This window comes from Acomys minous, assembly GCF_964271855.1.
Source record: "Acomys minous genome assembly, chromosome: 5".
Classification (NCBI taxonomy): Eukaryota; Metazoa; Chordata; class Mammalia; order Rodentia; family Muridae; genus Acomys; species Acomys minous.
The window spans coordinates 16,598,656-16,617,404 of record NC_140494.1 but is presented as its reverse complement, the minus strand read 5'-3'; the positions used below and the strand labels follow the sequence as shown (position 1 = coordinate 16,617,404).

The window sequence follows — 18,749 nt, the reverse complement described above, 5'->3', positions numbered from 1 at the left end:
GAAGGAAATACAGAGGAGAGTAACAATCCTAAGGTGGCTCCACAAATGCTCTAAGCAGCAAGGAAGAATCACTGATGTCTGTGCAGAAAGTAACATTATACTGTTGTACACAGTGGTTATAATAGTGCAGTGTTGTCAGCAGGCTGAGTAGCAGTTCGACACTTATGAAGTAACTTTTAATAAATCAAATGGGTTAAAGAATTTCTTTCATCTCTAAATTTTAAAGATAATTTCCATCCAGTTTCAGTAAAATAATGTAGCGCCAAGATGCATCCAAGGCCAAAATTGAGAAGATCTGCACAGTCACTGATGGCCTTCTTTGAAAACATGGAAGATGGGGATTTTACAACGGGTTTTGATATGTTCTGTGATCATAGATCAGGGATTTTTGCAAGTCTATGATCCCAGCTCTTTGAGGCAATGAGTCTAAAGCTGGAAGTGTCCAGTCAAGAATGTTCTCCCTGAGATGCTGATAAGCACTCACTAGCTCTGTCTGGTGCCAGACCATTCATGGACTAAAGCAGAACAGCTCTATATTCAATTTCAGTCAGTTAAATGCAATCTTCTCATTAGTCCCCCTGATTTACAGATAGGCAGTAGAAATACTCTATTGTGTTGATTTATAAGGTCAGCAGTGTTTATCTGACAGGATAAATGGGAGCAGATAAATGTGCACTCTCCAGGTACTCTGTAAATGTTAATCAAGTTTCTGTGAAAAGCAGTCCTTATGGAACATGTTCAACTCAGCCCGACAGTTCTTGGTCTAAGTGCCGAATGTTCTGTTCGTTTTAGATGATCAAATGCAATGAAGTGTCTTAAGAAGCTTAGGCACCTATCACCTTTACCCTAGAGAGCACCTGGCATCACCATTGGCATTACATTTCTTCCTCCTTTACAAAGCACACAGCTAAAAGGGGTATTAAGTTGGTAATACTTCTGTTTAGATATGTGAAAGTAATTGTGAAGACATAAATTGGCACAAATTGGCACTGGTAGTAAAGGTGTCTCTGCACCCAAAGAGCATGACTGAGAACTCTTTCCTGAAATGCCTGCTACTGTACCAGGATTGAAATGTATCAAGTAGTACTTTTGTTCTTTTAATGATTTGTCCAAACCCTATGAACAATGTCACTTGGTACACTGTTTTGTTCAGGTGATGCTGACGGGCCACTGATAGAGAAGTTTTGCAGTCTGTCAGCACCAGCCATTCCCTTGGTTATCCCCTATCCTCAGGTGTGGATACACTTCGTCACCAATGAGCGTGTAGAATATCCTGGATTCTATATAGAGTACTCCTTTACAGGTAAGCCCTGAAACATACCACATATAGCTTTATAGCTTTATGTCTTGGGCTATAGTAGTTTCATTGCTAATTTCAATGGAATTTCCAGATTAAAATTTTAACTAGTTGTTACTGATACCAAGAAAAGAGTTTTATGGCTTTTATTTACTCATCTTTTTTCCCCAGAGACCCTACTTTGATTCTCTTTGGTTTCTCTGTGTAGACAAATGTGTCTTCTTCAAACTATAGTCTTTTTGTTTTGTTTTATATTGTTTGGTTTGGTCCCCAAGCTTGGTCAACTTACATTGACATGTTTTCTCTTGTAAACCATTCTTACATTTTAGGATAAATTCTACATGGTCACAGATTATGTTTTACTCAGATTACTTAATATTCCTAAAAATATGTTAGACCTGCATGTGTGACATTCAGAGCTTGTGTGTAGAAATTCAATTCCAGGTGGGCAAGAAAACTGCTTGCATTGATTATCAGATTTTTTTGCCTGATTGTTTTCACTAACATGGCAATCCTTTCAGATTTGTGAAGATGTTTCCTTTAGTGAAGGTCTAAATTCACACCTCTTTTATCTCCCTTGTCTCCAAAACTTTAGTTCCCACCCTGAGTCCACATCTTGGTCTTAACCATGTTGGTTGGCCACACTTTCTGTTTGGCACTGCTCCTCTGTGTTTGGGTGCACATCTTACTGACACACTTTAGAAACCTGTTTTTCTTTCTGTTGAGTTTGACTGTGAATCAACATATGTTTTCCTATAGTTTTGTGTACTGTTCTTTATGTTATAACCAAATTCATGGTTGAAGGGTGGAATAAGCTCAAACACAATCTACTTGTGCAAATATTTCACCCATTGGTTATTTTTCATCCTATTGAAAGAAAAGTCAGACAAAGAAGCAGTTTTGCTTATGTTGATCAGCAGATCATATTATGCTGTAGACCTGTGCCATCTTTTTTACCTGCTACAATAATCTATCTTTTGAAACCAAATCCTAGCTATGAAATGGTGATGTATTTGATCATGGGGCAGATTGTTTTTTCGGGCTTACTTAAATTTTCAGTCTGGTGCTCTCAAGAAGGCAATGTTATTTAAATTTCATGTAGTAAATTGTTGGCCATATTCTATGGCTAATTACTTGCCATTTACAGTAAAGACAATCCCCCGTTTTCTGCTAAGTTGGGCTGTCTTTACTATGGAAGTCTGTTTGAAGAACACTATTTGGGATTCATTTGTTTCTGTTCTTCTCCCCAGCTTTGGTCTTGTACAGGTTTGTATTTCTTGATTGACTGATGGACTGATTGTTTTACCAGAAAGTTTAATGATGATGATTAAGTATTGTCTCTGCTCTATGAGTTTTTTCTTCTGCCTTACTTAGAGATTTGCCTATCTAATTTCAGATTGTGGTGGCATACAGATGGGTGAGAATGGAGTGATTTCAAGTCCTAACTACCCAAACCTTTACAGCAGATGGACCCACTGTTCATGGCTGCTGGTTGCCCCAGAAGGACACATCATCACTGTGAGTTCTTATAGCTGGGTTAAATGTTAGCAAGACTGGATTGGAAAAATGGTGTGTGTGTGTGTGTGTGTGTGTGTGTGTGTGTGTGTGTGTGTGTGTGTAAATAAGCAAGTTTTTATAATTAGATATATTTTTCTGTAAAATTCTTTGTTAGAGTACACATATTGTTATCTACCAGTCTACAATTAAAGAGGTGGATTCAGGATTGACATGAGCTGTCATTTTAGACTAACAGGTTGCTGGGATTCCCCTAAATTTAGGACTCCACTTCTTGGTAAAATAAAATTTTTCTAAATTCACAAGAGAACTTTTAATAAGTAAAAGAGAGTGGATATAAGAGGAGAATTAAAGAAGAATCAGAAATGCAAGACTGTACAAATTACAACAAAATGGAAACCTTTGTGAACCCTTGTCACCCTGGAAGTGGATAAACTCCTTTACAGCTGCGTGTAAGATGTGGCTCATCATGTCTTTTCTCATCTGCAGCTCACATTTAATGACTTCCATCTTGAGAATCATCCAACTTGCACTTCGGACTCCGTCACTGTCAGAAATGGTGGATCCCCTGGATCACCCATCATAGGACAATACTGTGGATGGTCAATCCCTGGGCCAGTACAATCTGGTTCCCACCAACTTGTGGTGACTTTTAGCACAAACCAACTAGGGCAAAGCCGTGGGTTTTATGCAACCTGGAACACAAATACTTTAGGTAAAAAAATCTTCTCTATACTTACCATGTATTTTTCAGTGACACATTTTTTCTTAATTAATTTAAAGTATAGTTATTCCTGGAGGGGAGTGGGTTCTAGGACTCCACTCAATACCCAAATCTACGAGTGCTGAAGTTTCTTTTGCAAAATGATGTAGTATTTGTGTACAATGTGTGAATGTTCTCCAGAAAACATTATCTCTAGATTATGTCTAACTCACAATACAATGTAAATGTAATGTATATAGTTGCTACATACCATATTGTCCAGGGGATAATGACAAGAGAGAAATCTCTACGCTGGCATGCAGACTTTTCAGAGAGCTGAGACAGAGTCTACATCATAAAGAGTCTTGATTTATATACTGTCCCTAGAGACATGGTGTGTGATTGAGAAGTGAAATTTGTGATTTAGAATTTTTGTAAAGGCTGCTATGGACACTGGATCAAAAGACGACAACAGATCTGATTTTTAAAAGTAGCATTATACTTATGAAATATAAACCTTGTGAAAATTCTCAGAAAATATAAGTATTCATATTGGATAGTTTTTCAGGATTTAGTAAAACCTATCATGGGATAGTTCTTTGTAGCAGCATTGGTTAACATGAAGATTTCTATGGGATTATTCCAACTCCTCATTAAACGAGCAGCTGCTTCTGAGTTCACTAGAGAGTTACAGAGGAAACACTGGCTCAAAAGCAAAAGATTCATGCAGTGTCCCTTCACTCTGTTCTGAATTCATACTTTTCTTTGTCATCTCTTAAGTATGTGTTTTAATGGTATAAAAATAATTCCAGATTTTTCTTTCTTCATATTCCTGTGATTTATTCAGAACTATAAATCAGGTTCAATATAAATGAACAAGATTAACTAGTGGGAGGGCCTTCCCCAGTTCAAAAATTCATTTTCTCTAGTTCGCTGTGGTAGACTAAAATTACAAGGGCTCACACAGCTGTAAGCTCATGTGTTAATGGTAAGAAAATGCAGAGTGAGTATGGCATGGCTATCTACCTGCTGCACAAAAAGGTTGCTTGTTTGGAGAAAGAATAGGGGTCTCTCTGGTATGGCCTGCAAGGCTGAGATCATGACCTCAGCTAGGTTAAGTATGGGTGTCCCCAAACAGTGACATCCCTCCATTCAAAGCACATCATTATGGGCACTTGCTTAGTCAGTGCCCAAAAGGTGAGTCAGACACAGAAAAAAATGACTTATGATTTTACACTTAGAAATGTTATCCAGCCATCTTTACTTTCCAAATAGGATAGTTCATCTTGAAAGTTGATAATTATTTTTCTGTGGAAAATTTCCAGGTTGTGGTGGAACATTCCATTCAGATAATGGTACGATCAAATCTCCTCATTGGCCTCAGACGTTCCCTGCAAATAGTAGATGCTCCTGGACAGCCATCACTCATGAAAGCAAACACTGGGAGATTAGGTTTGACAGCAATTTCCGAATCCCCAGCAGTGACAGCCAGTGTGGGAACAGCTTCCTGAAGGTTGGTGCACTTGGTTGTTTAACTGGTTTTGTGAAAGGAAGCATTTTGGCTATAGAGGCCTCAAAGTCATTTCTCAATGAGAAAAGGGTGCAGCTTTGCTGCTTCTGTTGTTTAGATGTAAAGGCAAGAAACCTCAGCTGTTAGAAGGTAGGACTTGAACCCCAAGTGCCTATTGTCTTTCATCTGCTGACCTAAGCAGAGTGACTAAATTAAGGAGATTTTTCTCTTACCAGCCTCAGTTGTCATGAGCATTGATGGATGGTTTTTCCTTTCCTCTTTCATTTCTTCCCTCCCTTGTTCTTCCCTCCTTTCTTTTCTCCTTTGTTCTTTCTCTCCATTTCTGTTGCTATCTTTGTCTTCCTTTCCAGAAAGAAAGTATAATATAAGCAGCATAAGGTCTCACTACAAGGAAAATTTAATATATGGTATGAAAATTAGAGGAGATTAGAGTAGCTAATGACAACTTTTATTCTGTGTCTTAAGAGTCCTCAGTGTGAAACAACCATGAGAGACCCACATAAAAAAAATGATGGCAAAAAGGAAGTTAGATAGGCAGCTTTCCTGCTCACATGACATAGACTTTCACTTTCCATTTACATGGACATCACTGTTTTATAAGTTCACTTTAGCTGTGCTAGTTTGCATTTGCATATAGTATCGCTGGGAAACTATGCGTTTTAGTAGAAAGACCCATTGGCCTCAGTTCCATTAGCCAGGAATATATTCATCTGTTTCATATTTACCACTCACGTGTATTTTTATGATTTAATATTTTGGTTTCAAATTATACAACTATAAAAGGAAGAGAATGAGTCCTAGTTTAGTAGAGTTGTTTTAAACATTAGAAGTAATGTGCCCTAATAGCATAAATACTACCCAGTACTTTGGAATGTAAAAATCACCTAATGAATAGAAATGCCCCATTTTAAATCAGTGTTATTATTTCATATCATCTCCCAAATTGTTTTATATCTCAATGATCTAGTCTTCCTATTTAAATGAAAATCTAGTACTTACAAAGTATGCACATAATAAAAATAGATTTAATGTATACTTCTCTTAATGTGTTTTTCCATGAATAAGAGAGCTCTCTTTTCATGAGTCAACACAAAGTGTAGAAACTTACATGAAGTCCTATAAGTTTTTCAGTGGGAAGATGTTAATTTGGGAAACTGACTTGAGATCATTCTTCCTCTGGATAGAATACAAATCCTTCTGACAGTGTCGCATAAGGTCAGTGACAGCAGAAAGGGAGATCAATTAATAATATTGCAAAAAATAAGTAACAAAAGAAACACTATTTCACTTATAACTGTATTATGAAAGTCTTATTTCTGCCAGAGGAGCCTTCCATTCAGATGGAAGTAATGAGTAAAGGGACTCGGTGACAGTAAACTGTCTGGAGTGGGCAGGTCCTTGGTTTTTTGAGTCAAGGACATTTTTCTTTGTAGGAGCACTGGGGAAGGTGGACAGAATGGTCAATGGTCCAAAAACCCTCTTTGTTCCCAAAATCAGAGATGTTCCTCCGCCCAAAGATTCTAGGGTACTAGTAGAGAAGCCCTATTCAACCCTTCCCTTTGCTGGAGAAATACACAGAAGTCAAAACAGGAGAAGACTTGATACCCTTGGCAAACACTACCTAGATAAGGTGTGGTTTTACACACTTACAATCCTAGCATTCAAGAGGTAGAGGCCGGAGGATCAGAGTATCAAACTCATTCTTGGCTACATAAGAAGTTTGAGGACAGCCTGAACCACATGAGACACTCTCTCAAAAAATAAAAGGAAGTACATACTAATAACATCCCAGAAGTACCATAAAAACCAAGTTGAAGAAAATTACACTACAGAGCTTCAGAAAATCAAATCACCATTAGAAAGAGAGCCCAGGAGGATATGCAAAACTATACTAAACATAAACATGGTGACACTGTTCTAAAATAAAACAAGGAAATAGGACCCATAGCCTACTAGCTAACATAATAGATAAATGTGTAGGTCACAACAAGGAAGAACCACCATGAGAAAAACAAAGACTATTGGCACACACCTTTAATCCCAGCACTCGGGAGGCAGAGGCTGGTGGATCACTGTGAGTTCAAGGCCAACCTGGTCTACAAAGTGAGTCCAGAACAACCAAGGCTACACAGAGAGACCCTGTCTCAAAAAAAAAAACAAAAAAAACAAAAACAAAAAAAACAAAAACAAAAACAGAACAAAAAATCTTCAGGAGTTACTGACAAGTCCTCTTTAAAGCATTGTCATTATCAAATAAGTAATATAAAATCTTGAGAAAGAAACAGTAGTTACAATGAGGAAGGAAATGTAGATTCTCAATAGAAATAACGTGTGGCTTAATTTCAATACTTAAGTAGGAATAACTGAGAACAGAGTCAGTCCATATGAGAATGGAACAGCAGAAATCACCCCTTGGGACAATAAAGAGAAAATAGATAAAACAATCAAACATGAACAGAGCTTTAGGGACCCGTGAACAATAACAAAATATCCAGCAATCATGTCACTGCAGCTTTACAAGGAGAGAAAAAATTCAACTGACAGTAGTCTAAGAAATGATGAAGTTCTGAGGTAAAAGAATTGCCAACAATAAATTTAGCGTCTTGAAAATTACTTTCAGTGCACTCTTAATGGTAATTTTAAAATTACCATACAAAAGGAAGCCAAAAGAAAATAGTACTTGCCATTAATGGTTGTTTAAAGGAACTTATTCAAACTTGATAGGATGGTTTTGGAAGGTACCTTAAAGTATGAGGAAGGAGGAGGGATCAAGAAATGAGCAGAAATTTGTGCATCAAGTTAGAACACACCTTTCTATTAAGCTTATTAATTATATTTAGTAATTTAAACAAAAGATTCATAATGGCATCTGACAATGAAAAGTTGTAAAGGTAACTCAGTGGAGGCTCTATTTTCACACTCCCCTCAAAATGGCCCAGTGTGACAGTTGGAGTAAAGTTCAATAATCATATATCTATATTTTAACACCCAGAACAAAATAACTATCACAAGTGACGTGAAGACCTATGAAAACATTTATTTCTATAGAAATGGGACATCTAGGAAATCAAGAAAAAAGACACAGTAGATCAAGAAGCAGCGGAAGAAAACAACACAAATAGAAAAATAGAGGCACAATGTGTGTGTGTGTGTGTGTGTGTGTGTGTGTGTGTGTGTGTGTTAAGTAACTTAGTTACACTAATTAAAATAGGCAGATTGTTGGAACCAAAACATGATGCAACTGGAAACAAAAGTAATTCAAATATAACCATACAAATAGGTTGAAAGAAAAGGATATAAATTGATAAATCATGGAAACGTTAATTTTTAAAAAGCATCAATGACCATATTAGCACAAGCTAAAATGGAATTCAAAACCAAAAAAAAAAAAAATGTCATGGAAAAAGAGACACCTTACATGAGAATGAAACTCTCAGTCTACCAGAAAGACAAAATGAGTCTAAATAGTCATTCATGGAAAAGACACATGTGAAACAGAACTTGATAGAGCTATGAAGATAGCTCCTTAGTTGGGTTAAGATTTCAACACTGCGCCTGGTAACTCCTAGGGCACCCAGCTGGATGCTTCACCAGAATGCATTGAGCTCTGAAAGTGTGAAGCGTTAGGATAAGATTGACAGTGTAAAAGAAAGCATACATCAGCAGGAACACATGCATTTCCAATGCCTTTGTAACACACCAGGACAGACCTCATACTGAGATTTAAGAAACAATAATAATAAAACCTCAACAAATCAAAGAACTAAACTGCAGAGAGTATTTCCTCTAATGGTATAAAGTCAAACTTCAAAAGCAGTAGTACAAAAAGAGCTGTCTGAGCCCCCAAACAAAGGTAGAAAATACTCAGTACTTACTGAGTTAGAGTGGAGGAGAGCATTTTCAACCTTCTCCCTTTCCCTCCCAGAGAGGTCTTGGCAAAGATGCCTGTGAATGCTTGTGAATGCTTGTGAATGCCTCCAGCTGCGGACTGCTGACAAAGAGACCCGGGGAGCTGCTGGGGATGCATCTGTGTATGAGAGTGTATGTGGCCACCAGGGCCTGAGTCCTGTACAGCAGCTCCCTTCAGAGACAGGAACATGTTGGCCGTGGAAAGGTTGTATGAGGAAGGTAGGGCTTGGCATGTAAAAGTTTAGTAATTATCGTTGGTCAGTCCTGAAAATTGAGAGGGTTTTGGCAAAGAAAGCTCTGCAAATCTCGAAATGCACATTTAACACTGAACACCTTAAAATAACCCAAGGGCCAAAGAACAAGAAGTCTCAAAAGCCATTAAAGCACACGGATGGGAATCGCTCTACAAACCAAACAAGATCTCCTCAGAGTAACCAGAATGAGATAAGCCATTTCAAAACCAGCCGTAAAAAGTATTCTCAAAAGAAAACATTCCAGATTCACATGTGACTTATTTAGTCTTATGTTTTTTTCTATAGAATCAAATACAAGTATTTTCAAGCTTAAGCATGCTAAAATATTGACAAGTGAAAACTGTCATTAAGTCATATTTTTGACCCCATCAGATCTGGGGAGGAACCTTGGAGTCCAACGATACCCTGTTAGCCACAAGCTGTGGGGATGTGGCTCCCAGTCTCATTGTCACATCAGGAAACATATTCACTGCTGTCTTCCAATCTGAAGAGACGCCAGCCCAGGGCTTCTCCGCATCCTTCCTAAGCCGTAAGTAGCATGAATCTAAACTCTTGAGGAAGGGTGAGTACCTCAGATTGGCGTGGGGAACGGTGGGAGAGCCCCATCCATCAAGACTGGCTTGATAGGGGCCCCAGGAAGGAACATAGGTGAGCCACCTAGTTCTGAAGGAGCATCCTTCCTTCAAAAGTCAGTGAGATGCAGGCATGGCTGTACATGCCTACATCAAGGGACGGTGAAGGTGGGATGAACTGGAGTTTGAAATCAGTTGGTTTTTTTGGGGGAAAAGATAAGGTGCTATCAGCTGAGTTCAAGAGCAGGCCAACTGAGTATGATATGAAGGCTCCACTCCTCTTGACTGCTGAGCACAGATTAGCTTAGTGGGAACGCTAAACATTTTTAAGCCTCAGATGCTGTAGCATGTGCATTGGCTCAGTCACATCAGGTGGCCACTATTTGCAAAGCGCTGCTCAAGGAAGAGCTTGAGGGAAAGAATTGGAGCGAACAATGCAGCAAACAGACGCTTCAGACGTGAATAAAGAACAAGGGTGCTGGAAAGGGAGTAGTGATGGCCAACTTCAGAGCTAGCCTAGGAATTCAGATGACCTGTGCGTGCAAGTGTGCATGTGTATGTGTGCGTGTGTGTGCATGTGTGTGCATGTGTGTGCGTCTGTGTGCATGTGTGCGTGTATGTGTGTGCATGTGTGTGCGTGTGTGTGCATGTGTGTGCATGTATGTGCATGTGTGTGTGCCTGTGTGTGTGCATGTGTCTGTATGTCTAACACCAGGATCCATGTGAGAATCTGATAAATAGCATGACTAGTAAACTAGCTTTTAAAAGCAATTAGTGTTGTTATTAAGATTAGATAAACATAAGGAAGTAATAGTTTTCTAATAAACCATTTAGAAAACACTTCATAAACTCTTTAGATGACTAATATGATACTTTTCAAATAAAATAAAATGTACTATTCAGAGACAAATCACTTTGTATGTGTGTGCATGCATGTGCATGTGTGTGCTTGATCCTGTACGTGGGTATATGTGTATAAGTGAATGTATCTGGAGGCCAGAGGACAAGCTTGGGTATTCCTCAGGGGCTGTCTGCCTTGTTTTGTTTTGTTTGATGGAGAATCTCAAATTGGCTTGGACCTCACTATATAGACTAGACTTGCTGGCTAGCCATGCCAGAGAGGGGCCTTCCTTCCTCTTTCTCCCTACAGCTGAAACCCCAAGGGTCACTACCAAGCCTAGCCTTGTTTTCACCTAGAGTCTAATACTGGACTAGGTCCCTGCACTTGCAACGCAGGCACTACACAGACTGACTCATCTCCCCAGCACTACAGATCACTTTCATCTGTTTTGTTTCTTTACCTGAACTATGTTTAATCTTTGATAATTTATCTTCTTAAAAATATCATGAGACCTGATTGTTTCATGGTTCTTCTTGCTATAGGTAGTTTATTGCAAATACGTGTAATATTTTTAAAGTATATGTAAAAAATAAAATTTAAAAATGCATGCAAAAGAGAAAAAAACAAACAAACAAACAAACAACAACAAAACAAATGACTGCTGCTCTCAGAAACGAAACTGCTCCAGTTCATCTGCACTCACTCTGCACTCTGCTCCGACACCCGGGAGCAGGAAAATCTCTTCCACAGAGTAGTCCACAAAAATGCAGAAATAAAACTTCGAATGCTCAAAAAATAATTGTTTATTATGAAACAGAAATGCATTGTAGAATTGTTTATGCTGTAAATATTAATGTCCTGTTTTGCCTCTCTTTCCCATTCCAGCATTTAAATTATTTAGTTAAAAAATAAAAACCTTCTTTCTCATAAAAAAAAATCATGAGATTTGAAGGGTATTCTATGGCAAAATGCCTACTGCTTAGCATCTAACTTCCTCAGGTTATTCTAAAATACACTTTTATTTTGCACACATGTTGACTTATAAATCAGAGTCTTTGTCTTGATGTTCCTCCTCCATTTGGAGTATCGGAAGAGACTTACTGTAAACGGCAGGCTTTTATCTCTCTGCTTATGAAGTAGGCATGACAGTGATAATGACTTGCCTGACGATGGTGTTTTGGTCTTACGTAGGATGCGGGCGAAGGTTCAGCAGCTCTAGAGGTGAGATTGTTTCGCCAAACTTCCCAAAGCATTATGACAACAACATGAACTGCTCCTACTTCATAGATGTCGCACCTCAGTCTCTCGTCATCCTGACTTTTGTGTCCTTCCATTTAGAAGGTATGTTTATTATTTTCCAACTATTAACTTATCTTAACTGATAAAAATGATACATCTACAATGTTTGTCTTTATCAATGGCATAGGCTTTGATAAAGGTTTTGATACAAAGATAGTTCACAGCTTGGCTATGTCAAGCTAGTTAAAATATCTATTAACATAATTACAATGTTTTGATTGTAAGAACTTCTAGAATCTATTCTCTTAGCAATATTCAAGAAGATAATGCATCATTATTAATTATAATCCTCATGTTATATAGAAGATTTTCTGAATTTATTCTGTCTGAAAAACAACGTTGAGTATTGTGACTCTTGATCGACGTTTCTCCATCCTTGCGTGTAGTAACCAGTGTTCTGCTCAACAAGTTCGGCTGGTTCAGATTTCACAGATAAATGAGAATGGACGCTATTTGATTTTCCTGTGTGTAGTTTCTTTCCTTTAACATGATGACCTGAGATTTATCCATGTTGCCACAAATTATAGTGTGTACTTACTTATAAAGCCAGAATAGTGTGTTCATTCACTTGTCTGTCTGTCTGTCTGTATCATTCTCTTTATTCATCAGGCAAAGGACACTTGAGTTGATCTTATGTCTTGGCTGTTATGAATAACGCTGCAACAAGTATGGAAGAACAGATCAGTCTTCAACACACTGGCTCCATTTCCTCTGGGTATTTGCCCAGGAGTGTAGTTGCTGGATTATAGTATTGGCCTATTTTTAACCTTAAGAGGGCCCTCTTTTCCACAATGACTGCACCAGCTTAACTACCCATATAGTCATCATTACTCATGTCTTGCCTTTTAATAATATCCAAGGATTCAGTTAATTCAAGCAAGTTACAAATAATTAAGCTGTTATTAAGAGAGATGTAGGCAGAATGCTCTAATGTTACCACTTGAAGACAATAATAAACATGTTCGGAAGTGAAATGTAAATGCAAATAAAATTACATCTTTTTAGTTCCATACTGAGGACTGAACTTTGGGCTCTAATGCTTGAGTACAACCAAGCTATAAACCACACCCATTATTTTGTGTTGTGAAACAGGGCCTTCACTAAGCTGCCCAAATTGCTCTTGCATTCTCTATGTAGATCAAGCAGGCCTATAATTCCTGCCTCAGTGTGCAGAGAAGCTGAGGTCATAGGCCTAGCTTCCTTCTGATATTTAAAGAACAAAAGTACCATTTTTTATATACCATCCAAAACTGAAAAAATAATATAATAACTTTAAAAACATAGACACCACATAAAGTTACTTAAAGAAAATGTATCTGAGGCCGGGCGTGGTGGCGCATGCCTTTAATCCCAGCACTCGAAGGCAGAGGCAGGCGGATCGCTGTGAGTTCGAGGGCAGCCTGGTCTACAAAGTGAGTCCAGGACAGTCAAAGCCACACAGAGAAACCCTGTCTGGAAAAACCAAAAAAAAGATGTATCTGAAGCCTGTTACATTTTAACATATCATTTTATTTTTCAAGGACAGGGGATTGAACTAAGAGATACACAGCAAGTTTGGCAAATGATCTGCCACTGAGCTATGTCTCCAGGCCTATTTTCACTTTTTGTTTTGAGATAGAGTCTGGCTAAACTACTCAAGTTGGCCATGAACTTGTTCTAATGACTTGCTTGGTCTCAAGCTTGCAGTATGCCTCAGACTCCCAAGTAACTGGGATTCAAGGCCTACACTATCAGGCCAAGATTATAGTTTTTAATTTATTCATTTGGATTTAGACTCAACACACATGCATGTAAACATACACACCTACAGTATCCCGTGAGAGAAGCAATCATGCGAGTCAGAGTAGATACCTGATCAATACTGAGTGATTGGTGGGTAGGTAAGAGCAGGATCTAGTCGGCTTTCCTGAGTTTGCACCATGGGATATCCTTTCATTTGTCTTCTGTGATTGTCATCTTCCAGGTTTAGATTCCTCAGTGGCAATGTTTCTGACAATACACACTTCTTCTCTGCTCATTTCCCAACTTCAGGGGAAAGGCCATTGGTGGATAAGCAGTAAGGTTGTTAGTTTGAGTCAGGATGTGGCTCATAGTACATACCACATGCTTAGTGAAGACACAAATAGAAACCCCTTCAAGTAGATATGTTTTCTTCACCTATCCTTTCTAACAATCAACTATTTATAAACTGCAGTTATCTGTAATTACATCACGATACTTTTGCATGTTCAAATCTGAAAGGATACATGCACGGCAGGCACACTCACCTAATGTGGGAACAAGAATAAAATCCAATGTTGGTAGTGTTTCCCTGCTTTGTGTGACTTCCGGTTTAGCAATCTTACACCGTTTTTCCTAACTAAAGTCAATGTGGTTGACTAAATAAGACAAACCAAACACAAAGCTTTGCATAGTCCAGGACTCCCATTTGTAAGAAAAGTCCAGAAGAGAGAAATCATACACACAGAAGGTAGTCTTCCATGGCCAGGACCACAGTACGAAGCGCAGAGAGCTTGGGATGGATTGCCAGTGGTCACAGGTCTCCCACAGGGTGATCAGAAGGTAGAATAGGGAAGACTATCAAATCCTGCAAGTGCTGTGGGAGTGTCAACTGGGAACACTTTCCCAGAGAGCTTTGGAATAACCCGGAAAGTTGTTCTGCTTCAGCTGTAGTAACTCAAACACTAAAACTTTGTTCTAATTCAAATGTTTATGTGCAGGGATGTATTCTTTACAATATGTCTAGTCACAAGGATGTTGAGAGAATTTATTGACCGTGGGACTTTGACTGAACATGGGAAGATAATTTTTACATCAGAATTGGATGTATTCATCAATTAAATGCTGCCCCCTTATATAGGGCACTGCTTTAGATTAGTAAAAATCTGGCTGCAATGATTTGGCTCCCATGATGCTCTGAGAGCAGACACTCAGCTACAAACAAACTAACACATGGTGGCAGTAAAAGTCTCCCTAATGCCTTTGAAAGCCTCCCTCTGTTGTCTTGCAGAAGGGGAGATAGAGTACAACTTCGCTTTAAAGTAGAAGACATATTGATGTAAATGTACAACCACTAAAGCCCCAAGATTGATCTTTCCATGAACACTGGAAAGGGCTGTCAGGAGACAGCAAGAGATTTCTCATGCCCTGCTCATGGTCACTCTTCCCTGCACCCAGGTGCCCTGTAAAGTATCTCTCAGAAAGAGCAGTACTGCTGACATTGTGGGCTGCATGGTGTGGGTTTCTTGTTTGTTTTGTTTTTGTGGCAGGAGGGCTCAGCATGTGGAAATGGTCCCGTGAGTGTTAAAGCCTGTTTCACAGCTACCCTGGCCTCTATCGCATTCTCCAATATGACAGAAAAAATGCCTTGAGATATCACATGTCCCCTGGGAGGCAAATGGCTTCTAGTTTATAATTCCTGGGTAAACAGAATGGTTCTGTAAAGGAAGGAAAGTCTGAGTAATGACTGAATGTGATTATCATGAAGTTCTGTCTGTGTTCTCCTTTCTGTCCATGTTTTATCTTGTGGGAAAATATCATTTCACCTGGAACTGAAGTTAGATATTGACATAGAAAACCACCTTCTAATTTTGTTTATAATTTCTATATCAATCACAAAATTGTAGTGTTTTGTCTGTTTATACATCATTTGTCTGTATCATTTCTGCTCTGATGGTGGTCATTGTGTTCTCTGTGTAGATCGCTCAGCCATCACTGGAAACTGTGATCATGATGGCTTGCACATTATCAAAGGTCACGACCTCTCTTCTACTCCTCTTGTGACCTTATGTGGTTCTGAGGCATTGCGTCCCCTCACCGTGGATGGCCCTGTGTCACTCAACTTGTATTCTAATTCATATGCCACAGACTTTGGGTTCAAGATTTCCTACAGAGTCACCAGTGAGTAACCATGCTTATATAATTTGGAATTTTCTTTTTCCTTTTTTTATGTAATTCACATAAGGATTTTTGTTATGATTCATCACATGTCATCAATTTAAAGGTTCAGAGATGTTAAGGCAAAAAGTGATCAATTAGGTACATGATACAAAAGTAGTTATTTTTCTTGAAAAAATAACCCACCAAGGGCTATAGAGATGGCTCTGGCTAAAAGCATTAGTTGCTCTTTCAAAGGACCTAGGTTTGGTTCGCAACACTCACATGGCAGCCTACAATGCCCTCTTCAGACTTCTGTGGGCACTTCATACATGTAATACATACACAAACAAGCAGGCATACACATGTATGCATAAATTAAAAATATATTTATAAAAATAAAATAAAAATTGATATTTCCCATGAATGTTGCCTAAAATGACCCTTTGAAAATAAAAGAGAGAATTGGGATTTATTTTTTAACAGTATGTTATGCAGCCTGACCACTACAGTGAAATAGGCACACAAAACTTTCCTGTTTGTTTTGTCTTTGCTTGGCCACACAAGTGCCTAAAGATAGGAAATAAAGTAGTTTCTCTTCAAATAAAGTACTTCTGCCATCTACAGAAAACACTGAAACAAGTATTTATGCTTGAAAAGATTCTCATGGTTCATTCTCAGTAGCTGATGTCTGGCTCCTGACCCTCAGTGACCAGAAAGAATGATTCTGTTGTACTTCCTGTGTTGGACTGCATCAACAGAATAGAACACACCCTCCCTTGTGGTCTTAGATGAAGAGAGGGAAGATTTGCTTTATGCCTTTGGCTAACAATCACTTTGGAGAACAAGCCCCTAATGTATATTCTGCTTTTCTACCCCTTATTTAACTAAAGTACAGTGACCATGGTTCAACACTCCCCCCTTAATTTTTACTTTAAAAATATTGTTGCTACTGGCTTCAAATCCTGGTAATGTGAGAAGATGGAAGCTGTCCTGGCACTGATAAACTTTCAGAGATCATGTAATTGACCTTGAATGAAATAGCACAGTTGCTACCCAAGTCTGACACTTATGACTGTTATATCCAGAGTCCTGAATGAATAAAGACCTTTGGTACAGAAAAGAATTTGCCTGGCAAATGGGCAGAATTGAGGCAAAAACAAATAAACCTATGCCTTCTATAATAGCCACAAATTGTGTCTAATCTTGGAGATATGTTGGTGGAATGTGTTCATTGGTAACCACAGAATATCATCAAAATATACACACTTACTACAATTTTAGAATCAAAAAACAAATAAATATACACAAGGCAGCACCGTCACTAGGTGGGAACACCTGATCCTCCCTAGAGGCAATCCATGTAAAAACAATACCTCATTATTTATAATGGAACATTATTTTATTTTGTGGTGATTACATTGTTGAATGCTGGGTATAACAAAGGGCTATGGGCTGTTAATGACTGGAGTTACAGCAGGGAGTGGGACAAACAACCTCATGCTTATTGAAGAGGAATAACACAAATTTGGGCAAGTATAAAATTTACTAATCTCACAACTAAATGCAAATCTGTAGAAGCTAAGAAAGAGGCATTTGAGCCACAGCGGTAACTGACCTGTCACACTTCACCCTATAACACTCTATCCCTAACCTCTCTAGGAATGAATCTACGTTGTTTTGGGTGTCTACGTTGTAGTTTTCTATGAACAGAGCACACCTGGGGTTCTGCCTGCCTTCTTTGAGCATCCAATTGCCATGTCATCTCTCTGGCAGGCTGTATTTAGAGTGAAGGGACAGACATATCCTAACACATGAACTATTCTTTCTTGTTGCTTTCATGTTGTTTCTTTGACTTAGACTTATTCCCTTCCAAAATGTGCCATATAATGTCCTTCTATATTTCTTTTCTTTTTCTCCTCCTGGGAAAAGTCAAATTTATTTATAGACACAATGAAGGAGGTCTAAGTCATCTGAAGAACAATGAATATGAGCTCTTTTTAAAAAATATATTTTATTAATTTATTCATATCACATGTCAATTGTTATCCCATCCCTTGCATCCTCCCATTCCTCCCTCCCTTCCATTTTCCTCTTACTCCCCTCCCCTATGACTGTGACTGAGTGGGACCTCCGGCCCCTGTAAAGGAGAATATGAGCTCTTTTAGGGGACAGTAAACAGTAGCTTAGACGGTACCCCAGTGATTTACCCATGTAATGACCACCCTCCACCATTCCCTTGTCTCCCGCTACAGCCTGTGGTGGAAGCTACAGTGTATCGCCTGGAGTCCTCCAGAGCCCTTCTTTCTCAACCAGCAATTACCCAAACAATGCCTACTGTGTCTACAGCATCCACGTTCAAAGCAGCAGGGTGATTCTGCTTCGGTATGTGAGAAAAAAATTTTTTTTACTTACAAAGTGCTATCAGCTCTGTTCACAGGAAAGCCACCTTACTGTGGGAGAGCATAAGATCTCGTGGTGGCCTAGCTGGAATCTAGAGAAATGCAGAGGGGTTCTATACAGCAGTAAAGCCTGATCCTGTACCCCATCCAATGGGGATTGAGGTTAAAACAAGAGCTTCGCCAGTTAAAACAGTCCTTGCGATTTCCCAACTGTTACAAAAGATCTTCATATAGTAGCTGTCAAGTTACAAGCCCTTCTTAAAATCACAGAGGACATGAAGGGCTAGGAGAAACAGTTGCCACACGTTGAACATTTATTATACATGACAAGCTTTGCTCAACACTTTCCTCAGATGTTTTATTGAACGGTTAAAACAATCATGAGAAATATACATCTTAACTTGCATATGTGTCTCAGAAGGCCTCACAGCTTCCCTAAAGTGACACACATTTAAGGGAAGAGTGAAAATCTGGACCCATGTCCAATGTCCCCCAAAGCCTGAATACTTTTACCATCTCTTGTCTCTTGAAGATAAACTTCATCCCATAA

General features: G+C 38.8%; 1 protein-coding gene across 1 annotated transcript in view; it reads left to right on the top strand.

The window, feature by feature from the left end:
* Positions 1 to 18,749, top strand: part of CUBN (cubilin) — a 211,352-nt gene that overhangs the window by 160,647 nt on the left and 31,956 nt on the right. Inside the window, exons 51-58 of the mRNA XM_084783727.1 lie at positions 1,154 to 1,303; positions 2,694 to 2,815; positions 3,302 to 3,527; positions 4,841 to 5,028; positions 9,582 to 9,738; positions 11,814 to 11,963; positions 15,621 to 15,821; positions 18,053 to 18,182. Coding sequence (XP_084639853.1) covers positions 1,154 to 1,303; positions 2,694 to 2,815; positions 3,302 to 3,527; positions 4,841 to 5,028; positions 9,582 to 9,738; positions 11,814 to 11,963; positions 15,621 to 15,821; positions 18,053 to 18,182 — 1,324 coding nt within the window. The remainder of the gene's footprint in view (positions 1 to 1,153; positions 1,304 to 2,693; positions 2,816 to 3,301; positions 3,528 to 4,840; positions 5,029 to 9,581; positions 9,739 to 11,813; positions 11,964 to 15,620; positions 15,822 to 18,052; positions 18,183 to 18,749) is intronic.